Source organism: Muntiacus reevesi, chromosome 1, assembly GCF_963930625.1.
Source record: "Muntiacus reevesi chromosome 1, mMunRee1.1, whole genome shotgun sequence".
Taxonomy (NCBI): Eukaryota; Metazoa; Chordata; class Mammalia; order Artiodactyla; family Cervidae; genus Muntiacus; species Muntiacus reevesi.
The window spans coordinates 113,162,630-113,189,978 of NC_089249.1; the positions used below are offsets into that span (position 1 = coordinate 113,162,630).

General features: G+C 32.7%; 1 protein-coding gene across 17 annotated transcripts in view; it reads left to right on the forward strand.

Annotated features, from left to right (window-relative positions):
* Positions 1-19,054, forward strand: part of ZNF644 (zinc finger protein 644) — a 100,890-nt gene extending 81,836 nt beyond the window's left edge. For 11 of the 17 annotated variants that reach the window (XM_065909038.1, XM_065909081.1, XM_065909028.1 and 8 more), the window contains 3 exons: positions 65-670; positions 16,456-16,558; positions 17,355-19,054. In XM_065909038.1, coding sequence (XP_065765110.1) covers positions 65-670; positions 16,456-16,558; positions 17,355-17,547 — 902 coding nt within the window. In that variant the 3' untranslated portion in view covers positions 17,548-19,054. The remainder of the gene's footprint in view (positions 1-64; positions 671-16,455; positions 16,559-17,354) is intronic. The other 6 variants (XM_065909129.1, XM_065909119.1, XM_065909089.1 and 3 more) reach the window with 1 other exon arrangement.
* Positions 19,055-27,349: the final 8,295 nt, after the last annotated feature.

Consider the following 27,349-nt stretch of genomic DNA (forward strand, 5'->3'; position numbering starts at 1 on the left):
TTTGTTTTGAGGAGTTCAATTTATAAAAAAAATTCTGATATTACTCTTAAAAAATTTTTTTTAGCTTTAGAGAAGTCTGAAAACACTTCTGAACACACTTGTCAGCTGTGTGGTGGTTGGTTTGATACTAAAATTGGATTATCAAATCATGTTAGAGGCCACCTGAAAAGACTTGGAAAGACCAAGTGGGATGCTCACAAATCTCCAATCTGTGTTCTGAATGAGATGATGCAAAATGAAGAAAAATATGAAAAAATCTTAAAGGCATTGAACAGTCGTCGTATTATTCCTCGACCATTTGTAGCTCAAAAACTTGCATCAAGTGATGACTTTCTATCTCAAAATGTTATACCTCTTGAAGCATACCGTAATGGCCTAAAGACTGAAGCTTTATCAGTGTCTGCATCAGAGGAAGAAGGGCTGAGTTTCTTAAATGAATATGATGAAACTAAGCCAGAACTGCCCAGTGGAAAAAAGAATCAGTCTCTTACACTGATAGAACTGCTTAAAAATAAAAGGATGGGAGAAGAAAAGAATTCCTCTGTTTCTCCTCAAAAGATCCATAATCAAACTGCAAGAAAGAGGTTTGTTCAGAAATGTGTTCTTCCACTAAATGAAGATGGTCCATTGATGTATCAACCACAAAAAATGGACTTCACTATGCACTCAGGTAAGAGGACGTTTATGACTATCTTACATAATTTAAACAATTATGTTTACCTTAATGGAATATGTATAGAAAATACTTTTTCAGAATCCTTTATTTAAGCTGCTTTTTTGCAGAACAGAGATTGGTTACACTGTTATTTCTATATAAATCGTCAGTTGATGTTCATCAGCATTGAAGTCTCTGTGCCTCATTTCTTGGTCACAGTGCAAGGTGAGAACAAAAGCAAAAACAAACAACTGATCTATAAAAATAAAATTTGTCATGGACGGGTGATGGTTCTTTGGATGGGAGGTTAACATTGTTCAGAAGCATAGTGTTACTGAAAAGGCTGTCATATTTTTGCCAGTGCTCCAGAGTGATTTTGTTTTCAAGATTTTAGTTGTCCAGGTTTTCGTCCTGCGTAGGTCAAACAAACAGAGTGGATTGGTGTTTGTCGTGTGTTGCCATTAACCCAAAGAAACTTCCTCCCTCTCTAATTTCTCATTGTATTGTGAGATAGTTTGGTTTTGGAGGACTGTTGTGAGTATAAAACATTTGTTTGGGATTTTAGATTTTACAACATGTTCTATTTGAACAAAAGAGATGGTTTAACCTAGTGGTTGTGCACCCATAGTTTTTCCTTTTCAAAGGAATATTTTGTATGAGTTGGCAAATGATGTGGCAGATAAAATTGCCAAGCTTATTTAGTATTGCTAAGTCTGGTTTTAGACTAGAGAAACGTTGTGTCTGTATAGGTTTCTTTTGGATGTTAAGAATGCTGAAGATTAGTTTAGATGATACCATAATTTTTGCCCTAGGTTAAAGGTAAAAGTGACTCGTCAGTGAATTAATAATGAATAAAATTACTATAATGTTGGTTTGTTTACTTTGGGCAGACATTGGGATATTCTAAATATTTGTAATGCAGATTTGATTTGAGGAAAGATTGTTTTGTATCGTAAGTGGTCTGAAAAACGATTTATCTTGTGTGGGCTTCTGGTTAATAGGGGTCTTTCTTTTGTACAGAGTCTTTCAGAGCTAATATTTCAACATTTTTCAGAGGGATAAAATATAAGCAAGATGTGGCAGTTATGTTGGCCAAGGTATGGTGCACTTCAGAGAGGGGAAAGTGTGTCTGTGGCTATCACAATAATATTGAAAAAACCAGTTGAAATGTGTTGGGGGCATGAGGGCTATCTGAGAAGATAGGAGTTACTTATTGTTTCAACATGTTTTCTTTACTGTGATGACTGAGATGTTAGCTTGTTGATCATTTATTTAGCACAAAGATTTTAGGAAAAAACTTCAGATCATTAACTTTCATTATTGATTGCGCATTCAGAGTAATGAACATAAAATGCCATGAATAAAATGTTGTGTCTAACAGCTGTTCAGTGGTGTGTTTTACCACCTTTTCTCCCAGCCTTCATCAGAAAGCCTAATTTAGTATTGAGCCTTTTACGGTTTTGTGGGTAAAACACTTTAATTACCACTTTGTCAACTAGACTTTTTAATTTTTTTTTTTTATTGATAATGTTGTAAACTTTGAAACTTCTCAACAGAACTGTGCAATTCAAATCACAGGATTGTATTTTAGGTTTAGGAAATGATCTGCGTAACACAGAAATCTGCAAGAAAGTGATAATAGGTATTAAATCCAGAGATACTCAAGGGTTCAAGACACTCCTCTTCTCCCTTTCCAAAAGAGCATGGGTTGCCTCTAAATACTAACTACAAACTAATAATAGTTAACTTAATTCCCCTCCATATCTTAAGCTAATTCAATGAACGTTTTTTAAAACCATCTTTATTGTGGTACTTTTCTTCACGCTTTTACCTAAGAAAATTTCACTTTTTGAAGTGAGAACTGGATTATAGTTTTCTTTTGAATGATAGGTATGCCTGTGAAGCTTAGAACATGTGTGCATTGCAATACGACGTTTACAAGTGCTGTTAGCCTGTCCAACCACTTACGCGCTTATGCACGAAAGAAGAGTGCTGGACTTTTGACTGGTACAGGTATGTTTGAACAGATAACACAGCAAGTCTGTTTGATACAATACACTTTTTTTTCCCTCACCAGACTGGTGCTAGTTCAGGTGATATTTATAGCTTTCTTTTGTAAGCAGCAGTTGAGTCTGAACACACATGAAATTTCAGCAACTTGTAAACTATTGGATATAATTTTAATTAAGTTATTCTTTTTTATTTAGCTCTTATTGGCTTGATTTGAGGAAAAAGTAACGCAATAGAGGTGTGGAAACTCTTGAGTCTACATTATTCTTATTGATTTTTAAATTATACTATTTTTACATTTATTTTTGTTAGTAGATTCTAGTAAGACACCTCTCTTTGGTAAAAAAGAGTTCTAGTTTAGGGAAATGCTTTATTTGGCAAGGAAATTATAGTGAAATTCCAGATACATAGCTCGATTAGAAAAAAAAGCAAACCAACAAGTCTTCATTAGTCTATAGATCAACTTTTTGAAGGGGCTAGCCTTAATAATGGCCTGTGTTTATGACTAATAGATTTTTCATTTAATGCCCCTAAGCTATATTTAGCATTAATAAATATAGCTATGCACATAAATGTTACCATGCACATTTCTGTGTTATTTTTGGTTGGTTAGCCCAACCTTGCAGATACCTTTTCATATGGCTAGCTTGTGAAAATTTTATGAGCTTACTCATATGTAATACTGCTTCTTAAATCCTATAGAATGCCTTGCTCATTTTGTTTGTAGCCTTTCAAGCAGCCTTGCTTTAGCAAACTCCATCTCTCTGACATCTTAAAATACTCTCTTTTCTAAATAGATTTACATAAATCCTTTTGCCTAAAAATCTCTTTCCAGTCTTTTTATTTCTCTTGCTCTTTTAGATCATTGCCTTCTGCTTTCTTCTAGTTGTTTATCCAGCTTTTTTATTCTTCCTCATGTGTTCCTATGGCTTACATTCAGTATGTTCTTGCCACCAAAGAAACACTTGTAGTCACACTAGTGTCTTTCTTCTGCTTCTTTGCTTTATCCTGACTTAATATATCACTAACTTGGGGTGACTACTGACCATTCATATTAAAAGGAGGGAAGTAGAGTGAACTTTGCTTTACTGGATTAGTCCTCCTACTGTGACATTTTAGTTACTTCTAGCTTCATCAGTCTTGAAAGGTGATTGCAGACATTAGAGGCAGGGGACAGTGAAAATAAGAGGCCGTAGAAGCAGGAAATCATTATTGTTATCATAGCCACTAACTTGTATTGAACACTTCTATGCACTAGGCACTATGCTGCATGCAACTTACATGCATAACATTTAATCTTCACAGCCACCATTTTAGTTGTACATGTTATAATGATCTGTATGTTATAGGAAACTAGAGCTTTAGAGAACTTAAGCAAGTTGTGCAAAACTTACTCAGCTAATAGCAGACTTGAAATTTCAATCAAGGCTGTGTTATCCCGAGGCCTTTGTTTTTGTTTTTTGTTTTTTTTTTTTAAATATTATTTTATTAGTTGGAGGCCAATCACTTGATACATGAGTCAGGTGCTCGGGCCTGGTGCACTGGGAGGGCCTTTGTTTTTATCACTGTTACTTACCACATACAGAGTGACAGCAATGAAAAATCCTAAAAGTGAAGTTGGGTTCAAGGTGAGGAGCATTCTGGTGAAGAGTCTAAAATTAGAAAGAGCAGGGAGAGTAGTTCCATGATGGCCTAGTGGTTAGGAGTCTGGGCTTCACTACCATGACTCAGGTTCAGTTCTTGGGTGAAGAACTGAGATCCTGCAAGCTGCATGGTGTGATCAAGAGAGCAAGGGAAAAAAGAAAGAAAGAGAACATGCCGTCTAACACAGGCCTAACCCAAGAAGTGGGTTGGGCCTGCATTGGATTTCAGAAGACTTTAAAAAATGTCCCATTCTGACTGTTTGGGCACATTACATAAATATTCACTGGGGAGGATCTCTCCAGTCTAGATTTTGTAGTCCATTAAAAAAATACTTTTATCTCATCTGAAAATCCTTCAGAACATAGTATTAATTGCTAATAAATAACCTTTCATAACCTTCCATTGACCGAGGGTGCATTCTCATGAATATTTTATCTCCTAAAAAATTTCATTAGTTGGGAAAAAAGTAATACAGGATGAATGGGGATACATTTTTATGGGCATCAAGAAAGGGGATGCTATGTTTAAACATTATTAAATACTAACCAAAATATCTATCCGAAGTGTTAAAAATATATAAGTGTATATTAGGCAGTCCTAGGGCAAAGAGAAGGGAAATGAAAAGATGAAGAAAGGTGGTATTTTCCACAGTCCCAATCCACTTTTAAGAAATATAAAAATTGCATAGTCCCTTGGAAATTCTAAAACATTTCCCCTGCTTTTAAAAATCTTGACCAATAGAGCTACATAGAAGATATTTTTTGCTGCTTATTCATGCCAATAAGAAGTTTTTATCAGCTTTATTAATGTTTTTTGTTTTCCAAGTGGAGAATTCTGTATTACATTTATAAACTCCACATACCTATTCTCTTCTTCCATATCAGTTTCACTGGTAAGGCAATGGCCCCAGCCTATTATCCTAGAGAGTTCCACTGAGTTATTGTAAGGGATTCATCAATTTATATGAGTAAAAGGCATTAATTTTCAAGAATACATAGATGCTGTTTTGAGGAATAAACTACAGAATCAATTTTTTAAATTTACCTTAATCCAGGTATATCACAAAACTGAAACAATGCAAAGGGGAAATAAGCAGAACTGAAACCTCTGTTCTCCTAGTCCAAGCAGATTTGATTGATGTGTATTTTTAATTATATGGCCTGCTTTGGAAGAAAAACCATAGATCCTTAATGAAATGATCAAAGCATGCTTTGATTCCTGTGGTAGAATAAACTCCCAAGCCTTCTTAGAAGCCACCAGCTCCTGGCCTTGTCTCTGGGAACTGGTGACTTTTTGAGATAGAGAAATATTCCAGCTATCCTGAAGAGAATGAAGAGGATGCTCCTCCATTTCTCAAATATTTATTTACTCAAATTTATTTATTTATTTACTTTATTTATTTACAATTCATTTATTTACTCAGGTACTTCTAATGTGATAGTTCTCGGTTCTTTTGGAGGTGGTTATTGACATTTTTGAGACGTCACTGTGACCCCCATCCCAGAAACATGTACTTTATCATCATCCACAGATAAAATATTTTCCATATGTAGGCTTTATATATAGATGTTAACCATTGAAGGTTTTCATCCATGGGCCCTTTCTCTGGTAAAAACTAAGAAAGAGGAGATGCCAACTAAAAATGAAGTGGAAAGAATACAGAACTGGGAATCTGGAGCCCTAAGAAATCTTTGTGTGTGTATGTGTTTGTGTGTGTGTGTGTGTAACAGTTACAAGATGCCAGAATTATGTAACATCAAACTCATTTCAGTGATCACAGATACAAATCCTAATTTAAGTAAAAGGAAATAATGAAGAAGATAGGAAAGTTTGGAAATTAAGGACATGGAAGAGGTAGGCATACTTAGAACAGAGTTCAGTTATCAAAAAAGAGTAAACTTCACAGATTTAAGTTTTGCCCAGAACTGACCTAGTTTATCATCCATTGGGCAGGTTCAAATAAATTGTTAATGATTTCCATGTGCCTTCAGTTGTGGATAATCATCCATGAAGCTGTTTTTTAGTGGATTTTTGTCTAAAGAGGCTATTTCTAAAGGGTTACTTTATATCCTACATTACTTTAAATTCAAGATATACTTCTTATTCAAGAATTTTTTTCCAGTTAATATAGACTGTGCTATTATTGGTAGACTTCTTTTTTAGGTTTTGTTCTCTATAGATTGTTTTATATGTCCATACAGATATTTTTCCTGGTTGATTCTTTATATAGTCTAATAACATTATTAATTTTCATTAAAAATTAGAAATTTCATGCAATTTATTTTAAATGGTTTTGGACTTTTTACTTTATTGACATTTGTGTTTAATAATCTTAATTAGTTTTTACACTGGCAGTATCTGAAACAGTACGTTTACTAAGTTACTAACAGAGCAACTAGGTAATAGTGCCTCTTCCACTCTCATAAGTGTGCTGGATTACACAATAAATTACAGGGTCACTCTGGTTATTAAAACTTTTTAATATTTGAAATTATTCAAGGTAAAGTGAATTCTGTCAACTTAATCTGCATTTGGAAATAAAAAATTTTGAGGTCAAAGTAAAAGTGAATTTTTGACAGATAAAGGAAAATAATTGGAGTTCAGGTAGAGAGAATGCTGTGAAAGGAAATATATCTAAGATGAATGCATGTTTGTATGATGCTTTTCTGTGGTAACAGCAATCTGTCATCTCCTAAAAAGAAAACATAACAGTGGTTGGTATTCAGTATTTTTATTGGAATTCCATTTTACATATTGACCCTGTATATTCATACATATATACTTTCATATATATATGCACTTGTTCACTCATTCACTCACCTGAATTGAGTATGATGTACTCTGATATTTTCTGTTGTATTCTTTCTCATTAAAAATGAATACTGGTCATGACCCAGTGAATTGATTTCTATCCAGTGAGAAGCCACTACCCACATATTGGAAACACTTCCCTTAAGTGTCTTGTTTAGAAACTAATACTGATTAGAATCAACAATAATAATAGTTTGGAAATCATAACACTCCTCTGTGGCAGCAAGTGAATTTTCTTCGCTCATACTCAAATGTTTATCTGTGGATCATATTTTTTAATCAACTGTTCATCTTTAGCATTTAAAGTATTAATAAATTGGGAATTTCTAGATACTTAAAATTAATGCAAGAAAAATAGTTTTACATATGCAGATATTTAGGAGGAAAACTTCATTTCATTATCTTCAGAATACTTCCCATGATAACATTTTGAAAATAAAGCGTGATCATTGCTGTTCTACAACAGACTCATCATTATAATGAAAGAATCACTTCTCCAATGAGATAAAGTAACTTGAATTTACACTCAGTCCTTTCAGTCAATACTACTAATGTAATGTATCTGCATTCTTTTTTAGTAAAGTCACTGTTTTGTTTTTCATACCATCCACTTTTAAGCAAACCAGTGGATCATATGTTTATGTTCTGTAGGAGTTCAAGTTCTTTAGTCTAGGCCTCCTTTCAAGGGGAGCTGGGAATTAAATTGGGTTTGTTTTTCCTTGCTGCCTTTACTTATTTGTTTCATTGTTAGATAGAGCCTCAAAAAGAAAGAAAAAGAAAAAAAGAAAAGATAGCTCATGCCGGTATATTTCTTATAATGTTTAATATGGGTAAGAAAAATAAAAACAGCAGTCATATTCATTCAAAAAAATTTTTAATTATTAACTGTTGTACCAGGATTGTGCTAGCTCTGAAGCTATAAAGAACTTGCACTCCAACTGCATACACTTAATGATGGTGATCTGGTAGGACAAGGACAAATGACACTGTTACAGAAGGCTTTGTAAGGTTTCAGCTAGACCCTGAGTATGAAGGCTGAGTAGCTTGAGGAAGAAGAGATGAAGTGTAGGACATTCCAGGTAGAGAACAACTTAGTATGGGATAAAGGGATGGAATTTGGAGTTCAGGAGTTTTCCTGTTGGGAGAATTAGTTATAGGCGTTTGGGAAGATGATAATTCCAGAAAGGTGAGGTTTGATACTTTGAGTGCTTGCTAAAAATGTTAAGAAGTCACTAAAGACTATTTTAAATAAGGAAATGACATGTTCTAATTTGTGTTTTAAAAATGTGTTCTTCATGACACTGAAAGATGTAATTTTCTGTAATTTCTTGGCTATAATTTATCTCTGTGGTACTGCTCTTCATTAAGGGTATATATCTATTTATTTGTCTGCACAGTAATGTGTGATTTATTAGGATTAGCCACATAGTGAATTGTTCAAGTTGAGTAAATTTTCTAGGTAATGAAAGACTAGTGTCAAAGTTGATTTCATCCTAACCACTTTGCGATGGTAGAGTTTCTAAACTGTTATTCTTATTTCGGCCTGAGTATAATTTAATTATTTGAGTATTTAGAGTCACCTTAACGGATGCTAATTGTTCCATTATACCAGCAAAAATTGGGCTGTTTGCCCACAATACAAAAAAGCAATTGGCTGATTCATTCAATAATTCAATTAACATTTTCTTTTAGGTGGTTTGTGTATTATGCTAAGTACTACAGAGATAAATTGGATGTTACAGTATGGTATAAGCAAAACACATGTTAAGTGCCAAGTTTAAGTGTACATGAAATACTTGAGGAAGTTCAAATGAAGAAGTTCCTTTCAACTAGACTAGGGCCAAGCAAGGCTTTTGGAAATAGCGTCTGATTTGGACCTTGAAAGATTGTTAGTTGAAATGGAAATGGGAGTTGGGGAAGGGAAGGAGCATACCTATGAAGAAGCAACTTGGAACTGTGTGAGACGTTTATTGAAAATACTAAGAAGCAGGAGAAAAGGGAATAGAGTTGGACAGGTAAAGGACATAGAATGCTATTATAGAATGCTAACCCATGGTGTTGGAATTAGTTTTGTTGAGCAGCCAGTAAAGACTTTTTTAAATGAATTTGTGTGAAACTTTTAAAACTCCTTTTTAAATAAAAATTAAAGGATTTGGTGGGGAAGTGGAGAAATTGTAGGTGAGTTCATTTTAAGAGTCCTGATTCAGGGTCATGGCAGTTGGAATGTAAAGGAGGAATAAAAATGCATGCATAAGATTGTGGAAGTGAATTAAGTAGAATTTGGCAGATTATTTAGAGGTAGGAGAAAAGATGGAGATGGCTCAGAGTTTTAAGCTTTGTTATTGAGAAGATGGTTATACCAGTACAGTTAATGAACCTACTACTGGGGTGTTTGGTAAGAGAAGGATAGCCTTCATTACTCCTCTGGCCGTCATTTATATAGCAACACATCGTTAGCTAGCTGTCTACTGTTAACAAAGCAAACAATCACACTTAACTGAATCAGTACATTTGTTTTTAGGAGAATGGAGGCTAATAGTTTTGTACTGTTATAGCATAAAATATTTCTATTTTATGATGCCTGCTTTTTTACTGGTCATAGGTTATACATTTTAGGAATTCTATTTGATAATCTTTTTTGATCAATATCTTGTTTTTCATAAAAGTCCTAACTAGTCTCCTAGCATTCCTATCAGTTCTGTGGCTTACTCATTTTCTGAGTTTTGATTTTTTTTAACAGTTGACTTAATCTGAATCTGACAGTTTTTATGTTTGAATTTTTTAACTTGTCTGATATCTTCATAACCTCAGTTCTCATGTTGTGTTTGCTATGATTTCTAGTCTAACATAAATCTCTTGAATGCTGTTTATGATATGAATATGAATTAAAATGTAGTAGATTTTATAATAACACAGAATGTTCCTGGCCAGACCTAAACTGTAGATAAAATCTACTTTAAGTGGCTTTATGGAAATAGTAAAATAATACACAGATTTTCTCTTTTGGAGGTTAGAACAAGAGGATGGCTTGATGAGACTGGTGGTCCCTCACTAAAGTAAGAAGTGGAAAAGTGAGATTTACTGTATCTTTGTTGTGTCTATAGAGTTTGAGGAATAAGGTTAATTCTTGCTGTCCAGCACTTAAAGTGTGTTTAATTGTGGTCTTAACTAGAAGTTAGCTAAACCAGAAATTACCTAGTCAACACTGTGTTTGATAATAGTTCAGATTTTGGCTGGAGTGTAAAAAATACTTCAAAATGATAAAAAGCTAAAAGATCTATTGAGATTGTGGATTTGTGACATTTAGATGTACCATTATAATTATTCTGAGCTCTATGGTGAACATGATTATATTAAAGATAATTTAACAAAATTTAAATAAGGTCATTTCCTTAACTAATTTTTACAGGAATAATCAATTACTGCCAATAAATATAAAATGATAATTTGGAAATACTGACACTTTCAGAGACCAGGGAATGGGATTGTATTCACGTGATTCTAAACATGATTTAGAACAGATTTATCATTATGTGTTTTAATGTTTATTCCAATTTTAGGTATGTCTTAGTCTTAGATAAGAGATTGATGTTAAGTGCCTATTGAGCCTAAACAGCATGCAAATCCAACCTAACTTAAGGAGAAATTTTAAGGTTTTTTTCTCATCTTTTACCACAGAGAGGTAGTATATTTGCTTTCCTGTTCACTCTTAACTAAACAATAAACAATTTGTACCTGGGGTATTATTAGCTTTTAGCTTTTTGCAACCTAGAAAGACTAGTCTACCTCCCATTTCTGTCTATAAAAATGTGTGATAAAGTTTCATATTTATGTTTAGCTTTCCCCTTTGCACTGATAATACTCAAATATTATTTTACTAGTCATTCCCTCTACTTTGAAATAGCAGAGGTTTCTAGATACTGAATATATGTACTTTTTCTTGTCCCAGGTAGATAACTTCTCTGAACCAAGCACATAAGGCTATTGCTACCATTAATATTAATACAGCCTCGTTCTTTGTAGGGCAAATTCAAGCCACCTGAGTCCTCTAGACTGATGCTAAGCCATAAACTTGAAGCAAAGGAAATCTGTTTTTCAAATATTTTTCACTTCATCCTCTTCCAAGTAAACTGTTAAATCATGTAGTACTTAATTAACTTTGCCATCATTGCTCTGTGATTGTTAGTTACTGTTTTTCATTATTGAGAATAGAAACTTTAAAAATTAATGAAAGTAACTTAGGGCACTAAAAATAAATTCAGTTTTAGAGTGAAAATATCAAGTGAAAATATACTTCTGAGGTTGCTAGTTGTGAATTGTATATGTTTAATTCCAGTTGGAAGGGGAACATTGCTTTCATAACAATGAACTACTTAAACTGCTTTATATGTACATTTTGGGAATAATGACTGGTTTGTTTATGGCACTGGTTTGTTTATGGTTTGTTTTTGGTAGGTAGGACCAAAGAGTTGGTGTTGGGAGTAGGGAAGTCCTTTCCATTTTTAATGGGCTACAGAGAGTGGGATTTAACAGTTTTTCTCTTAATAGGTTTGTTTTGTTTTTTTTAATGGGCCAAGAGATTAAGAGGTGGAACTAAGGTCAGCCTTTCTCATTTGGGATAGTTGCTATTCAGGATCTAGAACTGGCTACATAATTTGCAAGATACACTGCAAAATGAAATTATAGTACCTCATGTTCAGAAATTATTAGGAATATCCAGACTAACAACAGAGCATTAAACCGTGTTTGGAATGCTGTGTGACTGCACAGGTTGTACACCCACGAAGTCTGTCTTTTATAAGTACTTCTTGCAAAGAGATAAGTATACACTGAAGAAAAAAGAATTTAGGTTCTCAACAAATGATTTCCCCAAACCCACATCCCTCTTTTATACAAGCTAACATGTTTCTTTTCACCCCCTTAGTTGGGGCTGAGGTAAAGAAAATGCTGTTTGCACAGTCTTTTGTGTGCTTGGAGCTTATGGGCCTTGAAGGATAATGGCAGCAACTAGAATTGAGTTTGTTTATCCATTTCACACTTCTGCACCTCTTGGAACATATGTATCTTCTTCCCACGTCACCACTGGCATTACCTCCATCATCAGCTTGTTAATGGTGCTAGGAATGTTGACTTATCTGTTCATGTCGTTTTTATCCCTGCTGTTTTCCTGAATGAGCTCATGGCTACCATTGGCCTGCCCACCTTATACAGGTCAACTAGATGCAGAAGAAATTTTCTCTAGAAGGGATATGTTTGTGTGTGTATGTGTACACACACATTCTAGAATGCCTCTTATTCTGGATGTGCGTAGCATGGCCCTTGTATTAGGTTTGACTTTACCCTAAATATGCCAACAGTCAGGTAGGAACAAAACAGATGAAATAGGGCTTTTGACTAAATGGGTAGGGAAGGATGATAGCAGATAACAATATTTTGGTGATGAATGTTAATTTAGTTACAATGTTAGTTCTTTACCATAGAGGCTTCAGATGTTTTTAAGAAAAAAACTTCATTCTTTCAGGTCATTTGTGTAGTGAATTAAAAAGAAAATGAAATTTCACTGAAGCAATTATGTATATACTGGGCAGAAAGGTGGAAGAGGCAAAAGGACTTATGTTAGAACCCAAAGTAAATTACTTTTCTTCTGTATATAAAGTAAATGTCTCAGAAAGGAGGCTTGAATTTATCATATTATTTATTGATTTGCTTTTCACTGGTCCAATTTAGTTCTTTAGACACAACTGTGGTATTTTGTAGTATAGCAGTTGGATGTTCTTTTTGAGGGCTCATAGTCTGTTGTATTTCTGTCTCATTCCTTTTTATAAAAACAGTTAGCTGTTTTACTGAAAGGTGTATTCTAAAAAATATTTATATGACCTTACAGCTCAACTCAATTCATTCTTCTTATCAGTGAAATATTGCTACATAAATCAGATAACTGCAAAGTTTTTTTTTTTTTTATAGTCTAATGGTTAAAATTGATCACTTAAACATTGTCTGCCATCCTAAATAGGAAGATTTGAGTGATTGGGTTTATTCATTTCTGAAGAATCAGTTATACTCAAGGAGAAAAAAATTAAGAATTTCCAAAACTAATTTAGTATTTTTTATAAATTTCAAGTATATAAACAATGCTAGATTTAAAATACTTTGAAACAGAAAAACGGTATATGTCTGGTTTGGTTTCTGACAGTAACAAATAAGGGCAAATAAAATTGTATTGTAAAGAAAGCCTTTGTATTAATATAACATTATCTATTGGGCAGATTATTCATATAAATAACTTCAATAAACTTTTAGTTTGTTGTCAGAAATATTGATGAGCCCCAGTATACTAAAACTGACTTCTGTTAGTGATGTTGTTTTTAATGTTCTGATGATTTCTGGTACAGTCCAGAATGAAATGGCTTTTCCCTTGAGATGTAATAAAATCTGTTTTGAGAACATTTGTGTAATTGTCTTGTTTGTACATCATCTTTTTCATTTAGTGGAACATTTTGTGTTGATCATCTTTTTAATGTAGAGATTACCATATATATGTCCCTTTTGTGTGCATGTTAATAATATGTTAAATATTCTTACACATTTTTCTAAAATTTTGGGTAATATTGTAGGGGTGACAGTTGGATGTTGTTATTAGAAAAAAAAATATTCCTGTTAAATGTATTCATATTTTATGTTCTAACATAAATGACATTTCAGGGGATGAGAAATTTAAAAGTGATGATGGAGATATTAAGATAATAGAGATATTTAGGTGTAATTACCAGAGGCCCCTGGTTTTTAATATTTTAACTTTATGGACAAGTTTCCAAGGATTCTCAATACTTGTTATTCCCTAAACTTACTTAGAACTCTTAAGTACTAGAGATTCTCAATCATATGCTGACAGAGTTGTCCTACTTTCCAAAGTCATAATACCTTCAAATATTAGTTACAACAAAAACTATGGTATTCTCATTTAAAATTTAGATCTGATCATTCATAAGACAGCTTAAACTTCAGAGTTTCTAGAATTCACATAACATCAAAAGTCAGAAAAATTCTTGTTTCCCTCTGTTAAAGTCAAAAACATTTCTACACCTCTGAGTAAATATTTCCAGTTCCATTTTTTTAAAGTATCACAGCATCTAAATGTAACTTAAATGTTTTACAACTGACTGGTAAATCATTCTTTTGCATACTTCCCCATCACCCTCTGTCCCTCTCCCTCAATTTGCTTTACATACCTAACATTATAGCACTCTGTGAACAAATATTTAAAGGATTGTTACAATGTATTTTATTTGTATCCTACAGTAATTTATTTACATTTTAGAAGAAATTTGAGTGGCAATATTGACAACCCAGCAAGCTCATCAAAGATTCTATCTGTAATCTCATAATATACCAAATGGTTCCCCTGTTGCATGTAACAGAGACAGAGATTGTGTGTGGTTTACCTTATAGATAGGAAAAGAGGAGCTGACATCTAGTAGCACTTAGCCCTTTTTGAGTTCCTTAAACTCTATTGTAGTGTATGAATTTCTTTGAAATTCACCTAAATTCAAATTGCTCACCAAAGCAACTGAGAAGCTGATTAGAGAGTATGTGTTACCTCATTCTTTCTACTGGTTGTGAAGAACCTAGTTTCTACATACAAGCTAGACCGGCAAGTGAAGAAAAGTGTGACTGCTAGCAACATGTTCATTTAAATAAATGATGCAGAAGTGTTCTACAGGAACTATAGTGTATATTACACAGCGATAGAACAAATTTCTGTTCATATGCTGTTTAAATGTCAAAGGTTAAATTACTGGGTTTTTCTTTATTTTTCGTTGCAGAAGTATTCATTGAGTTCCTACCATGTGCCAGGCTCTTGAGTGAGCTAACTAATAAGAACCTTGTAAGATTTTTCTGTTCCAGATTTTGGTTGTTTAGCTTTGAAGCAGCCATTCTTAAATACTTAACTTGAATTCCTGTAGTTCTTTACTTATTAGATTCTTCTTCTGAGGATAAACAGAGAAAGACTGTGAGACCTAGATTTTTCTTTTAAAGAGGCAAGTGACAGGAAGCTTGAATGAGATTTAGGTTTCTCATGGTTTTTAATTTTCTATATGACATTTCTGTTAGCATTGCCACTTGACTACTGTAAGAAGCAGTAGTCTGTTTACTGGTTTTGTAATAGTAGCATCTGTTCTTTTGGAACCTGGACTTTGAAAACTCATTTCACACAGTCATTGAATAGCCAATTCCTATTCTCTCTTCCCTAGAATTTTTCCAGGGCATTTCACATGACAGGTTAACAGAAGAAAATTCATTTGGACAACTCTTCTGTTACATTTGTTTCCCTTCCCCCTTGGGCCCCTAGAGATAAATTCTTACCATCTCTTCCTGCTAATTGACCGGCAGCACCCTGGAATACTATCATCACTTTGTCCAAAGGAATGGTGTAGTTGTATTTAAAGAATAAAATGTTATGTCCCATCTGTTCCTACCTATATTAGAAAAAATCTTTTTTCTTTATTAAATTAGATTTTTTAAAATAAATGATTAAAGGAGAAGTCAAGTAACAGAAATTTCAAGAACAGTTAGCACTAGAACTTTGATGCACTTCAACGTAAAAATCTTTTTTTTTCCCCTTTTGAATCACATTTTTTAAATAGAGAATATAAAATGAAAATGTAACAAATAGTCATCATTTAACTTGTGCTCCATTTGTTAACTTACGTGAGATAATCTGGATCTATATTTTTCTAGTAAAATAGAACATATGCTTGTATATACAATACAGATTGAGTTTAAAAATGAAAGTTCAGCATTCTTTGTCCTTTCAAATGTAGGGCTAGCTTATAATTTTAAGAGCTATTTATTATTGTAAGATTCAAAATGAATTTGCATTGAACTTTTTACTAAGTTTTCAAAGTATGTGAAATCTGATTAATGGAGAAGTAATCAAATACAAACTTGATGATCTTATATAAGATGTTATAGTTTTCCTGGAAGTAAGATTTAACCAGATGTTAAAATAATGTATATATGATTGTAAGAGAAAAGATTGCCATTGCTATGGTAATTGACCACTTTAGTAATTTCAAGTTATTTTAGTTTTATCTTCTCAGTTCTGATTTGGTATGGTAAAGCATTATTTGAAAAATGAGTATAAGGAGAGTATATGCTGAAAATATTACTGCTATTAGAGAACCAGCTGCAAGTTAGTGCATGCTTCAGGGAATATAAATGAATGCAGACATTTTCTAACTTGATTTAGATGATCTGACCTCCCAAGAAGTATCTGTATGTATGTATACTTAGAATATATAAGAAATGTTAAGTCTTTTTCTTCCTCTTTTTAGCCTTAGATTGTAAGCAAAAGAAATCAAGGTCCAGATCCGGAAGCAAGAAGAAACTTCTAACATTACCTCATGGTGCTGACGAGGTTTACATTCTCCGATGCAGGTATATGCCTATATTACCAAATCTGCTCAGTTTCTTCAGATTTTGCTTTGAGATGTACTAGTTATTTTATTTGAGATTTTTAATTTGTGACTGAAGATGCATTCTCAAAAATCAAGTTACAAATGAACTTTCAGAGGCAGACTTAAAATCTTACATGGCTCATAATATGCTGTACTTCCACAACTAATCAAGTTTTTTATATTAGCTAAGGGCCTTTATGATATTGTGATTTGTAAAAGCGGCTTTTTTTGTTGTTGTGTTTTATTCATGTTCTTTGTTTGCTTTAATTTGATGTTTTTCAAATTGTCTTGAGTTCCTGCTTATTGGAAATATATTTTCTCTCCACTCGTACTTCTGAGTGTAGATATACAGACTCATTCACACCTCCTTTCATACTCATCCTCACGCAGTTTAAGGAATTCTAAATTGAGGAGTGCATTTTTTTCTTTTAAAAAAGAATAGTACATTTTGGAATTAAGATGTGTAGGTATTAAGACCTTTTAATTAATTTTCATAGTAATGTTCCCATCTCTGCAGGTATTGCTGGAGTTAGTATGAATTGGCAGTTTTGATATTACGTGTAATCATTTTGACCTCACAGGTATTTAGAAACTGTTGTCAAGAACTATCTTCAGTATAAAGTTTGCTGTTTGTGTTTATGAATTTTATGGGAATTGGGTTTTTTGGGAGGGGGGAATTGGTTTTAAATAAAGGGAATTGGTTATGTTAAGTAAGAGAACTGTTAAATAAAGGGAATTGGTCATGTTAAGAGAACTGTTATCAACCTCTTCTCTAGGTTTTGTGGCCTAGTCTTTCGTGGACCATTGTCTGTTCAGGAAGACTGGATTAAGCACTTACAACGACACATTGTAAACGCTAACCTTCCACGGACTGGAGCTGGCATGGTGGAAGTCACATCACTACTCAAAAAGCCTGCCTCCATTACAGAAACTTCATTTTCTCTTCTAATGGCAGAAGCAGCTTCATAGAACAAGAAAACCTTTTAAATAGCAAATTTGAATTGGATGTAAATTTGAAATTCTTTGTCTTTTTTTTTCAAAGCCACATTAAATTATCCATTTATAAATACTAAAGCAGGAAAACGGGGAAAAGTGAATGACAGTGACATCAGAGCAAATTGAGTACTTCAAACAGTAAGTAGTCTCTATATTTTATATAGGATGGAAGAGGTGTTTCTAAGGTTTACTACATTTAGTCAGTTAACTGTTCACTCAATGAAAGATCAGTACATGTAAACAGTCATTAATAAACTGTTGCACATGGATACTTAAAGACAGACTTATTGGAAAATTATGTTTTCTGCAGTGTTACCAGAATCAAGGTTCTGTTTATTCCCCACAAGACTTGCGTTGAAAAATAAGATATTATATTTTGTTTGTATATATTTAGTGTTTTGTATAATACCAGGAACTGCTAACTAAATTTACTCAACTTAGGGCATTAAATATCATGTACTTCATAGTTTGAGACTGTTCACTCAAATAGGGCAGAGTACTATTCTATCTAGACGTGTAAGTGTTTTTTAAAATCACATGGAACGGTTTTTTTTTTTTTTATACTAAAAAGTGGAGGGAGATTTGTTTAAACAAGTATTTCTAAAAGAAATATGTACATAGTCCTGGAAATTATTTGTGGTAAGGAAATATTCTTTACTCCAGTTGCATTTCTCAGACAATAAAGTGGTGCATCCATGCTACCTCCTACTTTGTCAACAAAGATGCTATTTACCCTTTACATTTTTGTATTATAATAGATTTTAAAAAATCTAATATTCTTTATTGCAAGACATCCTTTTGTTAACAGATTTGTTTCTTTTTAATGTTTTACCTAAAATTTGACATGCTTACAGGACAGGTTTGCCTCTTTATTTAACATTGTAGAAATGTAATTAATAAAATGATGCTCACTACACGGTTTAGAATAGGCTTTCTCATTTATAGTCTCTTCCAAATTTGATCAGTTAACAAAACTTAATACACCAATTGAAATATTTCTATATATGATGAGAATGTTTACAATTTAAATTTTAGAACTTGTTTTGGATGTGATTATATGTACGAAAATCGTGTAACACTATGCTCATGCTAAGAACCGACATAATGGAATTACTGAAATAAATGTGCTGTGAGGAATGGAAAATATGGTGCAGATGTCTTGGTCATGATAAATTGTGATTCTCCTTTTAAATTCCTTCCAAAAACAGATTAGCTCTTTTAATCTGAAATCAGATTCCTTTACAAATAACAGTTTTTGTATGCAAGCACCATTTCATTTTATTTCATGTAGTATGGCTAATACTATAGTTGAAACAAGGATATGCATTGATACTTTTCTTCGTATGTAAATAAAGTTAAAAGCAGTTAAAATGAGTATTTTGGTAGAGTATATATACATACCTCACTGCCAGTGAAATTGCTTTCCTATGATATATCTCCTTACCAGAAAAATCTCTAAATAAAAAAAGACTTAAGAAAATTATAATGTCTATAGTGTGAAACATTCTTATCATTATCAGTGGTGGAAAGTGTCCACTTGAGGTTGTGTTTCATTTGATTTATGCTGTTTATACATAGCTGGTTACTTATTCACACACTTGATATGTAAAATTAGGAAATTGAATTAAATGAATCATTCCCAACCAATGGTCTCCCGATCTCTGGAGTATGTACTAGATAGGAAAGAGTATTTGTACTTGTATAAAGTTATTTTCATTTTTCCAAAGATGTAATACAAACTGTGTATGTCTCTATAATGATGAGTCTAACCAAAACATCAAATTTCTTAACTTTTGACTGAAAATATACCAAGTCTGGGTTTACCAGTATTCTCATGTTAGGTTTCATTGATATAATAATGTTCTATATTCAAATAGAATATATTTTTTAAATTGGAAGTCGTACTACTGCATAGCAAATAGTGTTCAGAAATTAAGTGGTAAAAAAAGAATCCTGGCAGGAAGACTAGCAATCACCAGAGCCCCTTTCAACTCTAATTTTTATAGTTCTTTGTTTAATTTTATTAAACCAGCTGTCAAGCTGTAAGAATACAAGTAGAATAGGTAGTTTGACCACAGATTTCATAAGCAAACTTGGATTAAATTTTTTACATTAAACTATTTTTAAAACAATTGTTTCTTCAGGATGTAAGAAAGAATTAAATTATCAAATAAAGTAATTCAAATTGGAAACAGTAAGCCAGAGGGATTCCTGAAAAGTAAATTAAACAAAGAACATTTCTCATAATAAAGATACTTGGGTTACAAAAATTTTTAAATTTCTTGGGGAGCACAGTTCATCTTTCATTTGGCAACTAGAAAGTTAATGATATATTTTCATTTGCCTTCCACTAAAAAATTATGTTGTTTTAAGTTATATGATAGACTTTCATGTTAAAACATGTGCTACTTCAGTATTCAGTATTGTCAAATTGTCTTTTACAGTTATTTTATCATTGCCTAAGATATTTGAGCTTCTTTTTCTTTTTTTAAATAGTATTGATTTATTTAATAGCATCAAGACAAAAAAAGTTAACCTCTTCAAATTAGTATTTTCCACTATGCTTCTTTAGAATAGATTAGAACCATGGCATAGCTAATACCTCTATTTTAGATTTCAATTTAATTAGACAAATTTTTTTAAGGACATACATATAACCTCTCAGGGACTGTACAGTTGAAACATACTGATTCAAAATATAGCTTTGATTTTTTTTTCTTCACTAAGAAAGTGTAATACCTGCTCATTTTAGAAATATTTAGAAAATGAAAAAATTAAAAATGGGTAAAATCACTTGTGGTAGTACTACTCAAAACACATTTATTGGGTTGACCAAAAAGTTCATTTGGATTATTCCATAAGATCTTACAGAAAGCCAGAACAAACTTTTTGGCCTATCTGATACGTTTAACAGCTTGTTATGTTTCTTTCTCTTGTCTTATTGTTTCAATGTAGTTATAAATGTAATTATTATCATGTATCCATCCCACTATCCCATTTTCTCAAGTTTATTTGAAATATGAGTGCTGCATTGTATAGACTAATCTTTGATACTTGATCTTGAGCATTTTCCACCAACAGCAACCAGTTCTTTGATTCTCCAGACAATAGTTGAGTGTCCAACAGTTTAAGTCAATTCTGACATTAATTACATGGAGTTAATGTCAGACTCCATGGGTTAAAGGAGTCAGTCCCAAAAGACTGCCCGTACTTCAGATGCCAGTCACAAATATCGGGTCACCCATACTTGAGACGACTGGCTATAAATCAAAGGTTGCCATGACTGACTCTTCAGGTTTTTTGATAATTTGCTAAAATGACTCAGAACTCAGAAAAATACTTGACATTACCAGTTTATTATAAAGAACATAACCCAAGAACAGTGAAATGGAAGAGCCGCATAGGGCAGGGAACACTAGGAAGGAAGGTGGCGAGGAGCTTCTATGCACTTTCTGGTGTACCACCCTTCCAGCACCTTGATGTGTTCACCAACCCAGTAGCTCATCCCTTAGGGGGTTATTATGGAGGTTTCATGGTATAGGCATTATTGATTAAGTAATTGGCCATTGGTGATTAACTTACTCTCTAGCTCCTTTCCTCTCCCTGGTAGTTTCGGGAGGTGGTGGGACAGAAAACTCCAACCCTGTAATCATCACGCCTTGGTCTTTCTGGTGACCCACTCCCATTCTGAAGCTATCTGGGGGCCCGCAGCCACCTCTCGTGTCATTACCATTTAAAAGACACTTTGATCACCCTGGAGATCTTGAGAATTTTAGACAATATGTGCCAGGAACCCAGGGACAAAGACCAAATATTTATTTTTATATTACACTAGATATAACACTTCTATGAGACAAAAACTAGTCAACATCAATAATATTTCAAACCATGAACTATAATTAGCATTCACCCCTGGTATGGAAGGTAGCTATCCAATTTATTTCAACAATGGGAATTTGGTGGGATTTTTTTGAGGGCCAGTTACTGATGCTTAGTCAATAGCTCATAACTGATTTCTTGGTTCTTTAGCCTATATTATAGACATAGGTACAACATTGTTCTTTCTTGATTACTTTGATGACAAATAATTGAATATTCTTAATTGCTTAGGTAGACAACAATAATAAGTAAAACTTTAGCTGATACCTCATTCTTAAGTCAGAAGTCAAGATGAACAGAGTGGTTATAATCTAATGTTACAGTTTTTCCTTGTTATTAAAGTTTTAGACAAAGTTTTATACATTCTTCACATTAAAAATTTGTCATATTTCTATTCTAGTCTTGTTTTTCTGTTTTATAGACTGTTCCTTTTTTAAAAAAAAACACGAGATCATGCTGTGTAGAAATTAAACATTTATTCTCTTAGCTGTAGATCCATAAGCATTTTCATACCACTAAGTATTATTCTTAAGTATGCTTTAAATTTTTGCATAATGTACCATCGTACCACATATTGCACCTCCATTGTTGATCATTTTATGTTGTCTCTAGGATTTTGGTATTATAGAGAATGCTTCTGATCAGCATTCCTATAGTGCATTGTACACTATACACATCCAAAATTATTTTTAGGATGGATTTCTAGCAGTAGAATTGATAGATTAAAGAGTTGGATATGGCTCACACATTTGAGGTTTTATATATGGATGTTCCAAATTGTTGCACAGAAGGGCCATGTAGCTTTATCCTCCTGCCCGCAGCTTGTGAGCGTGGCTTACAGTTCCTCTTGTCCTTGCCAGTGTAGTCTTTAAAACTTTGCTTATTTTGGTAAAAAGTACTATTTTGTTCATCTTTAAGTGAAAAATGAAAACAAAGAAAGTAAATTTTTTATCACAAAGGCATTAACTTTCTGATTTAAAATAATAAGAATACATGTGCATATGATCTACTAGATGATGTGTTTAAAATGACTTCAACTCAGATTTTATAATAGACCAGTGGTATAATAGGGAGTATAAGCGCCCTTATACTCTGTAGTCTTTCAAGAGATCTTTGATTATTATTTATTCCAAAAGCTTGTTTGTGTATCAATACGCATTCTTCTGTAAGTTCCACAGCACTTCTCAGATACTCAAACTGGGCCATGATCACCACAACCACCACCACCACCCCCTCGTCCCGCCTCCAGAAGTAAAGAATAGCTACTTTGAAAGTATTATGTGTTGCCATGTCAACTTTCAAGTGGTTTATATTTTTATTATAATTTAGGTGAATTCCCCAAAATCTTCTGACATAGGTTTTTTTTAATATGGTAGAAAGAAGGGATAGTGTGAAGTTTTGCCTCTTGTGAACAAATTGGTAAAACAGATGATTATTTGTTTTTTAAAACTAGTATTTGATTTCTTAAAGATAAAACCTAGAGAATTAGTTCTTTCTTAGACTATTAAGGTCATCCTCTGAAATTTTATTTTTCTACTGATGAGTTTGACAGATTTCAACACATACTTTAAGTAAGGAGCTTTTAGATAATGTTTAGTCTCGTTTATAACTTAAAACTTAAAAAAATTTTTAAATTTCATTTATAAAGTCAATATATTGGTTCTCTTTTGAGAATCTTAGTACCCTGATTTAAAACCTTCTCAAGTATATAAATATATTTTATAAATACAATAAACTTAATAAATATGCAGAACGTTAAATTCTCTTGAATATTTCAATGCCTCGAATAACTTGCAAGTCAAAGTTGACTATGCAACTACACATTTTAAGTAGAATTTGGAAAGTTGACCTATAAATCTAATAGGCCAGGTTTTCTTTTTTTAATATAAATTTATTTATTTTAATTGGAGGCTAATTGCTTTACAATATTGTAGTGGTATTGCCATACATTGACATGTCTTGCCAGACTACTTTTTGATCTAAAGTTCTAAGCATATGACCATTTAAAGAAATACAGATTCTTTACCACAGAGCCACCTGGAAAACCATTTTAATCACTACAAGAACAGAATGTAGAACATTGCCAGCACTCCCAGTTCTCCACCCCAATTAAATTCACCCCTTCCCATTCCTGTTATTCTGACTTTTCTAATATACAGTTTGATCTTCTAGGAATGCAGTTTTGCATGCTTTTTTCTTTTACAGAAATGGAATTAATACCATATGTATTCTTTTGTGACTCGTTCCCTTTGGTTAATGTTATCTTTGGGTTTCATCTCTATTTTTCCCATGGCGGTAGTTTATTCATTTGTTGTTGTATATTATTACATATCTATATATGACACCATTTAATTATTCATTTTGTTATTGATAAACATTAAGGTTGTCTTTGCATGTTTTTTGACTTTTAAGAGATGTGAAGCTATGAACATTGTTGTCTGTCTTTTAAACATCTGCAGGTTTCTCTAGGGTGGTATATGCCAAAGAGTAGTTTTTTGATCATAGAGTATATGCCTCTTAGACAAAGCCAAACTGTTTTCCAAGATGATTGTACACATTTATACTCTCATGTGGAATTCATAAGAATTCTTGTTCCTCCCTGTCTTCAATGATACAGTTGTCAGACTTAAATTTTTGCCAGTTGGTGAGTGTTAATAATATTTCATTGTGAATTTAATTTGCATTCCCCTAATTTCTATCGGATTGAATAATAACCTTTTTTATGTTTATTTTTCCTCTTTGAGAAATAAATTGACAAATTGCCCATTTTTTTCTGTTGGAGTATCTGTATCATTTCATATTGATACTTAGGAATTCCATTAATTCTTAGATTATTATGTGTTGTAGATATCTTCTACTTTGTCAGTCTATTTTTATACTTGTAAGTATAGTGAATGTTGATGAACAGTTCTTATAATTAGATACATCCTTTTGAATTTCTCAAAATGTTCCTATTTATCTAAAGATGCCTGTGTTCTCTTAATTCTTAAAGAATATTTTTATTGGCTATAGCATTCTATCTATAAAGTGACAGTTATTTTCCCCCTGCATATTGAAGTTACCATCCACTATTTTCTGCCTCAGTCTTGCAAGTTCATCTGTTACTCATTTTAAAATAACCTATCCTATATTTTTTTTAGCTGCTTTCAAGATCTTTATCTTTAGTTTTCTAAAGTTTTTACTATGAAATGTCCTGTTGGGAATGCCTTTTGTTATTGTCAAGTTTGGGAACTCCGCTGGGCATCTGGAAATTTCCTAGACCTTGTCTAATAAACTTATTTTTTTCTGCCTCACTTTCTTGCTCCCTGATTCTTCTGGAACTCCAGTTAATGTGTGTTAAATCCTTCTCACTGCATCCTCTGGATTTTTTCCTTCTCTTCCCTATTTTCTATCTTTATCTTTTGATGTTGTATTGTAGATCTCTTCTTTTAACTTATCTTCCAGCTTACTGATTTTCTCAGTTACTGTTAAATCTCATCCACTGAGATCTTAATTTTGGTTATGATTTTTTTTCAGATGTAGAATTTCTGTTGGTTTTTTCAGATGTGCTTTATTATTGTTTCTAGTATCCTACTTGGATATTTTATCTTTGAATATGGTCTACATGATTGCTTTTATATTCTGCCTCTGATAATTCCAGAATATAAAATAATTATGGATCCAAGTTTATTGACAGTTGCCTTTTTTATTCCTTGTTCATGGTGTCTTGTTTTCTTGTGTGCCTTTATGTTTAACAACATGGTGAACATTATATTTGAAAACTATTATAGAATTATGTTGAAGTCTAGTATTGTCCCTCACAGGGTTTTCATTTACTTCTGTCATCTGCCTCAAGATACTGCCAGTTTAGAACACCTTAGTCCAGGTTCAAGGTTTGCATTTCTCTGACCTATCCAGATGACCCAAAGTCAGATTGTAAGAGCTGTGTCATGGGAAGGTTATGGAGAGGTTTGCATACTGCTGGTTTCACCTTTTACCCTGTGAATATCGTTTAATTTTCCTAGCCCAAGGCCACTGAATGTGTGACTTAGTTTTATAACTATCTCTTCCAATAGGATGTATCTTCAGGGCATGAATAAAAAGTTTCATTATTGGGTAATACTCTTGACTTTCTTGTCTTCTCTTCGAGTTTGGCTTGGTAATTCTTTGTTATCTCGACACTTCTCTAATGTTTATATGATTTTTTTTTTCTATTCAACTTTCTTAGTTGACCCCAGTGAGAGAGAATTTATCCTGATTATTTAGTCCACCATTATCAGAATCAGAATATAAGTTTGTTTTTGAGTGCAGGTATTTTATATATCAGAATCAGAATATAAGTTTGTTTTTGAGTGCAGGTATTTTATAGGTTTTGTTCATTTCTGCTTTCCTAGAAGAGTCCTGATATATATTATGCATCCAGTCAATATTCATTGAATGATTAAGTGAGTAAGCTATTATTTTAAAGAAAATTTAAATTTCTTAAGAGGTGCCTTTCCCCTTTTTTCCTCTTAAAAATAAAATTTGGCTCTTCTTACGAGTTTTTCTTTTCCAGATGTATTTTAGAATTAGCTCATCAAATTCTATTTGAACCCTGAGATTTTACCTAGAGCTGCACTGAGTTTATTTTTAATTAATTTTTATTAGAGTACAGTTGATTTACAATGTTGTGTTAGTTTCTGCTGCACAACAAAATGAATCAATTATACATGTACGTGTATCTACTCATTTTTAGATTTTGTTCACATATAGGTCATTACAGAGTACTGAGTAGAGTTCAGAGTAGGTTTTTATTAGTTATCTATTTTATATATAGTAGGGTATATATGTTAATCTCAATCTCTCAATTTATCCTTTCTCCCTTCCTTTCCCCCTTGTAGAAAGAATTTATGGAAATGGGAAAATATGAGACTTCATTTTTAAGAACATGGTATATTTTTTTCAGTGATCTTCATTTTTTATGTCTTACAATAGTCTTACCATTTCTTTGTAAAGAATTGTATGTTAAAGATTTTATTTCTATATATTTGTTTTTGTTGCTACTGTGAATGGATTTTTCTCACATTTTTCTTATTGAAATTGCTGATATAAAGGGAAATTATTGATTCTATGTACGGCAGTCTTATTCATATCTTTCCACATTGCCCAGTTCTGTTATAGATCTCTAATATTTTTGTAAATAATTCTCTTGCAATTTCTAAGTTGCCAGTTGTAGTATCTGCAAATTGTGACATTTATCTCTTCCTTTCAAATATTTATCCTTTGTCAAGGATTTCCAGTACAAAATGATGAACATTAATGGCAATAGCTGGCATTCCTCTCATATTCCTGATTGTAACTGGAATACTTTTCTTTTATCATTAAATATAATTTTCCTGGAAATTTCTTGTAGACACAGTTTATTGAGTTAAAAACAACTTGTTTCTTATTGGATAAGAGTTTTTATGTGGTTTTGTTTGTTTGTGTTATTGACTGTGCCACATGACTTGAGGGATCTTAGTTCCCTGACCAGGATTCAACCCAGGCCAAGGCAATGAAAGCAACTGTGTCATATTCACTGGACCACCAGGGAATTCTTATGTGTGTTTTTTATTTTTTTATTTTTATTTTTTAGAAAAAAATGGAGTTTTTTTCTTAACAAATTGTTTCTTCTGCCTTCATTGAAATGTGGAAACTCATGTGACTTTATTTTTCTTTTATTTATTGATGTCAGTAAAATTTACTAATAGGCTTTTAAACATTGGACCATCCTTAAATTTCTCCTTAGTCATGACATGTTGCTTAATACTAGAAACTTGATTTGCTTTTATGTCATTGAAGAATTTTTTCATGTGTATTAGTGATATTGACCTTTACTTTTCTTCTGCTATATTTTTCTGGATTTGGTATCCAAGTTATGTTAACCTCATAAAATGAG